The sequence below is a fragment of the Egretta garzetta genome, unplaced genomic scaffold (assembly GCF_000687185.1).
Source record: "Egretta garzetta isolate BGI_Z169 unplaced genomic scaffold, ASM68718v1 scaffold21, whole genome shotgun sequence".
Classification (NCBI taxonomy): Eukaryota; Metazoa; Chordata; class Aves; order Pelecaniformes; family Ardeidae; genus Egretta; species Egretta garzetta.
This window is the reverse complement of record NW_009258668.1, coordinates 1,305,861-1,313,931: the sequence shown is the minus strand read 5'-3', so window position 1 is coordinate 1,313,931 and position 8,071 is coordinate 1,305,861. Positions and strand designations below refer to the sequence as shown.

Genomic DNA, 8,071 nt, shown 5'->3' with positions numbered 1-8,071 from the left:
CCTAACAGTTTTAAGAATTCAATTGTATTTTATTTTTGCAAGCTGATACTTCTGCTCCATAAATCACTTAGTACTAATGTTGTTTTGGACAGTAGCCATTTTATGGGCTGTGACAAGAATGTTTCCCTTGGTCGTGAAAGTTCTTCCTAGGCTTAATTTAAAGAAAACTTCTTACTTCATCGGAGATCAGCAGTCCCTCGAATACTTTATGGTTCTACCAATGAAAAAATGTCAGTTACTCTTAAAATATGAACTGTTTCTTCCACGCATCATTACATTAGTAATGTTGACAACATTTGGATAGCAAGCATCTGTGAGATCTGTGAATTGCTTCTTTGTATTCCAGAGCAGTTTTGGAACAGCTTGTCCTGTCTGTCTTAGGTAGAATGGAAGTATGAGAGGGCGCTGCTTTAAACATAAGCAACGTGAAATTAAGGGTGGGAAACTGCTATTCACCCACAGAAAACTGGACACAAATTACCACACTCGTCCAGAAGTTACAAAACCAGTTCATTATCTTGATCAAAGTTGGCAAGATCCTTGGAGCAAACTGAGCTTGACCTAAGGTTGCATATGCTGAAGTTAATAAAGGGACTTCGGTCAGTGAAGTTAATATACTAAACCCACCTGGCAAAGATGCATACATTGCATTTAGTATTTTGAGATTTCTTTTTTAATAGGCAAGTAATAAGCTTCATAATTATAAACTAAAAATAATAGCTGAGTGGAGTAGCAAAGAAAAAATATTGATGAGCCATTTCTCTGGTATAAACAGTTCTGTCCTATTTACCAACTGGTCTGAAAAATAGTGAAGTAAATCTGAGTCTGGTACTGCACGTTAGGAAAACGGAGAGTAACCTGGAGCATGGGATGAATGCCTGAGTAGATGTTTTTATTTTTCTTTTAGGGATAGGAATCGGGTTTCTTTTTTCACTCTTTGCTATAAAGCATGTGTTTCTGGGTGATTAGTGATACTGTGAGGATTCATCAGACTCTTGAAATGCTCAGGCAATTCCAGTTACTGTTGCTTTATAATGCCAAAGAGCGAGATAAATCTTGGCAGAGCCCTTGAATTGGAATGATGCATGGAGGCTAATAGTAACCCATTGCTACTTACTCAGTTGGATACAGGCAAACAGTGTTGTTGGCACTGGGCCTGTAAATTGTCGCTTCCCTTGAAGTGATGTTCGTACATTGCAATCATCCTTTTTAAGCTAACAAAAGCCTGTATCAAGAAAATAGTTCAGGTGTATTAATAGCAGCAGAGCTTGAAGTGCTGTTTCAGTTTCTGCCTTTCATGGAATGGACTGGAGGCTGAATGATGGCAGATACTGAAGTGAATGGATGTTATACTCACAGATACTCTGTTTTCCCAGGTTATTCCTCTGCACCTCCAACCTGCTTTTTCTTTTGTGGAAATTTTTCATCTGCACCGTATGGAAAAAATCAAATTCAGTCACTGAAAGGTGGGGAAGTCTTTGCATATAGTCAAACATGTACATTAAATTAAGGTAATGATGGCAAAACAAATTAAGGGAGCAGAAAAGAAACCCTTATTTTCAAAGTGACACATTTTTTAATGTACCGAAGTATAGGGGTGATTCATATAATGTGTGTTTACTGTCTAACCAGGTGGTGTATTTTTTTTTTCCTGACTCTAGGTTCTTTAAAGGCTCTTGCAGATATTATATGTGAATATCCCAGCATTCATAAAAGGTACACAGCAAAGCGCTATGAAAGGGGAAAATTGTTTATATTGTGAATCCTTTGCTTTAATTACTTTAAGAAACTAACAGATAAACATGTTTTCTCATTACTGTGAGCCAGCTATGATCAGACAGCAAGCTGGTCTCATAACAGGCCTGTAAGTTTGTTTTGGGAGCGGTGTTAAGGTTTTGGTTTTGTCTAAAATAGCTTGGTCATGGAAGCTGCTATTGAGTGAGCAAAGGTGAAGCTGCCTCTCCCCAGAGCATTTTCCACATGAATTGAATATGGCCCATGATTCCCCAAAAGTGCTATTTGGGTGAGCCCTTTTTTTTCCCTGGAATTCCCTTGACATCAGCAGGGTTCTGCCTGAGCAGTGCTGCTTTCTAAACTGATGTTGAAGTATTGATGCTGCTATGAGCACCTGCAGGCTTTCTCTTACCGGTCCCGGAAAATGTCATCTGAAACACTGACTACTGCCTACATGGAGACATCTCATTTTCTCTTTTCCATTCTTGCATACGTGGTTCTCCACGGCTGTTAGAGAACTAACCAAAGCAATGCAATCCTGCAAAGGAATCTTTTATTTATCCCTTCTTGTGTCCCTGCTCTGTGGGAGCCCCATTACAGGCCTGGAGAACTACACCCCTTTTTACAGAGATTTGAGTATACAAAGGAAAACAAAACAGGGAGACAGCCAGGCCTGTCCTTTCTGGCTTCTGATCTTTGAATTCGTAACAGTAGCGCCTAAGTAGAGCTAGTTCCTAGAATGGGCCCCAAAAGCAGGAAAGGCCACAGGCTGTGGCTCTCAAGCTCTGTGTGAGCTGTAAGCAAGCGTATCGGATGGACTGATCCTCCATCCTGTGTCCTGGTGGGGCTCTCTTGGTGTGCCGCTGCTGGATTATCTGGGGTCCCTGTATGAGATCCTGGAGCCCATTACCACTGAGCCCTGAGCCAGGCTGCACAACCTGGTCTGTCTCCCTTCTAGCAGTCCCCCTTGCACGGCGAACAGTTTTTAAGGTTTCTTCTGCTTTCGTGGGGAGTGGATATGTATCTTACGCCTCAGCTGTGATTTATGTGGTTCATAAGGCCAGGAAGAGCTGTCATCTCTGCCCCAGAATAGGTTGTTTGCATGCATCTGTGGAGTGATGGCAGCATATAACCAACGTTTAGATACTTCTAGGATAATTCTGTATAAAAGTGATATGTTGAACTTTTTACAGTAGTCGATTTGTGTTTGTTCCTGGCCCTGAGGACCCTGGTCCTGGTTCTATTTTACCAAGGTCAGTTTGCTTCACTTTTTCAAATTTTGGAATTTTTGAGTTAAATAGTTCAAGAAGGTTAGAGTACTGCTTGATACATCTGTTGCTATTTATTTTAGACCTCCCCTGGCTGAAAATATTACTGAGGAATTCAGACAGCTGGTGCCATTTTCAGTTTTCACCACAAATCCGTGCAGGTAACAGTGCAACTTACTGCTATTTTTCAGTTTGGGTTTTTTTTTTACTGAATGACTAATTTATGTGCAGATGTAATTTTCAAAATTTACAAATTTTGGAAAAATTTGTCTTAAATTTTTCAAATTATTAGAATTCCTCACTTGCATTAATTGTAACTAGTTTTAAATACATTAATACATAAATTAGCGGTGAAAGGAAGGAGCGCTAAAAGGCTTGATAGCGAGTATCAAAAGCATTGTGTTTTTCTGAATCTGGAAAGAATGAAGGGGAGACGGGAAAGTATTATTCTAATTGAAATGTGCTTTTTCGTTTTGCTGTATTAGAGGGAGATCAACTTCATAACGCAGCTCCCTATCTTTTAGTTTTATCTCAATTTATTTAATTTCATTAATGTTTTCCATTTAGGATGCAATATTGCACCCAAGAAATTATTATCTTCCGTGAAGATTTGGTAAATAAAATGTGCAGAAACTGTGTCCGCTTTCCTAGCAGCAACATGGATATTCCCAACCATGTGAGTGAGCTGTGTTCAGCACTTCTTGCTAAGACCTCCTTGCCTTCTTTTTTGGTCAGCAGGACTGCATTTAGGGTGCATTCTCATGACACATTGCAAGAGTAACCAAGAGGGATTGTAACAAGGATCTACACATTTAGTATTATTACCTTCATTTCCATCCTGACAGTAAAATAACTGAAACCATGATACTGATGGATGACATCGAGTCATTCTGCAGGTGCCCTTGAATGCAGAACTTCGTAGCAGCTGAGTCTTGGTGCATGTGCACCAGCAATGAATGTCATACCAACAAACAGTGATTCCTGAAGGCAAAGTTTAATACAAATTACCTTTTTTTTAAGATTTGATCAATTAACTAGTGACATTTGCAGTAAAGCAGCGTGTCACTTTTCCAAAAGGTCATCTGCTTCTCCTGCCTTCTCACTTGAAGTCTTAATCCTGCTTTTGATACATTGCCACAGCACTCTGAGTTATGATTCCAGTTAATGAATGCACAGCAGGAGTTGGTGGGACTTACTGATATAATTGAATGAGAATGATCCAGGCAGTATCGGCTCACTGCAGTGATGGATGGAGTCTGTTTCTATTTTTTTTCTATGGCTTTTTTTTGTTTGTTTGTTTGACTCAGAAACTTCTTTTAGCTCTTTCTTCCTTCACTTCATCACGCCAGGCTCTTGGGGGAGCAGCCTGGATCCAAGGAGGCTTTGGGGAGCCCTCATCGCTCCCTACAACTGCCTGAGAGGAGGGGGGAGCCGGGGGGGTCGGGCTCTGCTCCCAGGGAAGGGGCGATGGGACGAGGGGCACCGGCCTCGAGTTGTGCCAGGGGAGGGTTAGGTTGGACATTAAGAAAAATGTCTTCCCCAAAAGGGCTGTCAGGCACTGGTAGGGGCTGCCCAGAGCTGTGGTGGAGTCCCCATCCCTGGAGGTGTTCAAAAAAAGTGTAGACGTGGCACTTCGGGACATGGTTGAGTAGGCACAGTAGTGTTGGATTGACGGTTGGACTTGATGATCTTGGATGTCTTTTCCAACCTTTATGATTCTATGACAGTGCTCCATTTCTTTGTGAACATAGGGAACCCATTGTGGACACTGATGCACCTTGGTTTTGGTGTGCATGTTTGCATACGTGCATGAGTATACTGCAAGCCATCACTTCCCTTTACTCAGCCACAGCTTTCTCATGCTTGGAAGGGATCATGAAGGAAATGTAGAATTATGTATTGCAACACCTTCTGCAGATAAGGGTATTGAGTTGCTTTTGCATACTTCAGTGTTTCTCTGCCTTTTTTGCCTGTTGCTAGTTTTTTAATTCAGCCATCAGTGCAAAAAGATGAACGAGAGAGGGAAATTAGATTGAATAACAGTGACTTTAGGCCTCGTACAGTATCAGTGCAGTAACTGGGCCTATGCTTGGTGCATCATTTTCTTTCAACAGCAGACCCTTCCACCAAGTCACTGCAGTGATTTTGGCCCTTTGGGGAAAACGAAGCCTAATGGTGGCTACACGATTGATTAGAGACAACAAAAACTTTCAAGGGGCTTGAGGAGAGATTTTCAGGAACCAAAACACCATGGCTGGAATTTGCCAGATGAAAAAACAAATGCAAAGGGGCAGCTGGTGTCTGGAGCAGGGCGATTCCCAGAACAGCCAAGGGAATCGAAATCATTTGGGAATCAAATTATTTCCCCAGTTCAGGACAAAGACTGTGTTTTAACTGGGTTTTGTGGTTAACTGGTACTGTGAGGAAAGTCCTGAGGGGAAAAACCCACAAAGTTGTGGCAGTGTTGGTACTTCCTGGGTGGGAGGAGCGGGTGAGCAGATTCTGCAGTTTGTTGGAGAGTTTAATGGATGAATTAAGAGTTTTGACATCTTCAAGTGTTGGCTGATATGTTTTAGAGAGGACTTGGTGTATTTAAAAAAAACTCAACACAACAAGCAAACCAGCAGCTGACTGTTGTAGGGGAGTTGCTGCTTTATTCTAGAAATCGTTAATAATCAGAGGGAGCGAGATCCACAAAAAACGTTTCCAGGTTCAACGCTTCTTTATTAACAGCATTAGCATCTGCAGGCATGACTTTGACTTGCAGGAAACGGCTCAAACTCTTTATGTTTAACTTGCAGTTTGTAAAGACCATATTGTCGCAAGGACATCTGACGCCACTTCCGCTGTACGTTAGCCCTGTGTACTGGGCCTATGACTACGCCCTGAGGGTATATCCCGTGCCAGATATGCTCGTCATCGCGGATAAATACGACCCATTCACTGTCACCAACACTGACTGTCTTTGCATAAATCCTGTAAGATTTCCTTACGCTTTGCCAAAATAAGAAGGGGGTGCAGTCACATATTTATACAGCATTTTACTTACACAAGTGTGGTATATACATTTTTCTTTATAGGGTTCGTTTCCAAGAAGCGGATTTTCCTTCAAGGTATTCTACCCCTCCAACAAGACAGTTGAAGACAGGTAAATATATTCAGTTTCTCGTTTAAAAGGAAGTATCTTCTTATTTGCTGACTTTCTAATTATCGGGAGGAAGACAGAAAATCGATTATATAAACAGAGTGAATGTTCTACAGTTTAACGTAGACTTGTGCTTCATACCTAGGCAGTGCAAGAAATCCAGATACCTAGAACTAAACCAATAAATTGAGAAATTACAGTCAAATAGCAATGATGAGAAGCATGATCCAAAAGCAAAAGGAAAGACACTGTACTATATGATTTTCAGTAATTGAGACCTAAGTGGGAAAGGGATTCGTTTCTGGAGATGATGCTTGCTGCATAGGTTAGTTACACTTAGGAGCAATTCTTGGTTCATTTTGCGATCATGTCAAGCCCAGAAGCCACTTCCACGCTTTGATTTCATGTATTTTAAATCTGTACTTACTCATTCCAACTGTGGTCTTCCAACGACTGGCAAAAAAGGCCAGCTGCAACACCAAAAGGTATCAAAGGGCTTAAAGCTGCCATGGAAATTTGCCCTTTCGAAATAATGGTGGTAGAACCTAACGGGAGAAGTGCAAACTTGCCTTGTCTGCTTCAGTTCTGTGCCCTGCTGCAGAAGCTGGTTTTTTCTCAAACGGGGGCACGTAACACCCCCCACCCTCCCAAGGGAATTGCTAATACGTCGACCTTTACTCGAATATAGGAAATGTCATACTGTGAGATGCTTTAGGTCTTTAAATAGTTTAAAATGTTATCAAGTCTTTCATAAATCAAGAAATTGAATAATATTTATCGTGAAGTAGCTTTTTAAACTCAGTATTGTTTCTGTTTGGTATTTTCAGCAAGCTTCAGGGGCTCTGAATTTCTGCGAGACTGCCAAAAGGGAGCAAGCCTTTGTAAAGCCAACTGTAGCACTCGCTTGAGAGGGATTGATTTTTATGGTGTATTACAAGCTGTTTATAATAAACGTGAAAGCCAAAAATGGAGTATTTTGTACACAAACTTTTACAGGAAAAGATACTGGTGTTAGTTTAGATAAAATGTAGAGGCGTGGTGAAAATTAATTGGCAAAGTAAAATAAAAGAAGGCAACTGGAGGAATGAAATGCATGTGTCTCAAACAGGAAATATATTTTAAAAAAAAAAGTAAAAGCTAGGGAGAACTTGGTCTTTCACCAGGCCGAGTTGAGCAGATAGCGTCACCTACAGCAGATACTGGACATGTGGGCTGGGGTTTTTCTTTGGGTGGGAATGGTCTAGAGAAGATTTGTGAGGTGTTACTTATGGCAGTATATAATCTGTTAGCAGATAGCGTTACGCAGACAGGGCGAGGGGAGGTAAGAGGACCAAGGACACGATCCTGTGAAACTCCTGCAGAAAGCAGGGAGGAGGAAATCTTCCTGAAGGAGCAAGTGGGAAGGTGGGAAAGAGCCAGGGCCCGGCAGCGCTAACTTTGGCTGGGCTTACAGAAGAGAGCAGCCTGGCAGCACGTGGACCCGGACCCTTTGCAATGCTGCAGCCACTCGCACCGAGACCAGGGGAGCAGACTGGTGCCACCCCGAAGCGCCCAGATCGGGTGTAGAACAGACAGGGGCCCCTCAGCACCAGCCGTTCTCTTTCACAGACTCCATCCTGCTGCGCTGGCGTCGACGTGAGCGTGGCTGAGGGGGCAGGAGCAGGGGGAGCACAGCGGGGTACAGGCTCTGGAGGGGCCACTGGGGTGTGGGTGGAAGCTGGATACAAGAGGCAGGAGCTGAACTGCTGAGGGTCTAAACCCAAACCGCAGGAGAGACTGTGCCAGCCTGGAGACTCAGGAGAGGAGGGGGAGCGTGAGCCACCCCTGTGGGGGACGGGGGGGGGGGCTGAGAGCCAGCACGAAGCCACTGAGGAGAAAGGAAGGGAGAGGCTCGGCGAGGCCGGGAGGGCTGGCTCGGGAGTAG

The 8,071-nt window shown here is 42.8% G+C and overlaps 1 protein-coding gene across 1 annotated transcript in view; it reads left to right on the top strand.

The window, feature by feature from the left end:
* The window catches only part of POLE2 (DNA polymerase epsilon 2, accessory subunit), a 20,477-nt gene extending 12,412 nt beyond the window's left edge, over nucleotides 1-8,065 (top strand). Inside the window, exons 11-17 of the mRNA XM_035888427.1 lie at nucleotides 1,377-1,466; nucleotides 1,662-1,716; nucleotides 2,928-2,987; nucleotides 3,086-3,163; nucleotides 3,570-3,678; nucleotides 5,804-5,980; nucleotides 6,083-8,065. Coding sequence (XP_035744320.1) covers nucleotides 1,377-1,466; nucleotides 1,662-1,716; nucleotides 2,928-2,987; nucleotides 3,086-3,163; nucleotides 3,570-3,678; nucleotides 5,804-5,980; nucleotides 6,083-6,154 — 641 coding nt within the window. The 3' untranslated portion in view covers nucleotides 6,155-8,065. The remainder of the gene's footprint in view (nucleotides 1-1,376; nucleotides 1,467-1,661; nucleotides 1,717-2,927; nucleotides 2,988-3,085; nucleotides 3,164-3,569; nucleotides 3,679-5,803; nucleotides 5,981-6,082) is intronic.
* Nucleotides 8,066-8,071: the final 6 nt, after the last annotated feature.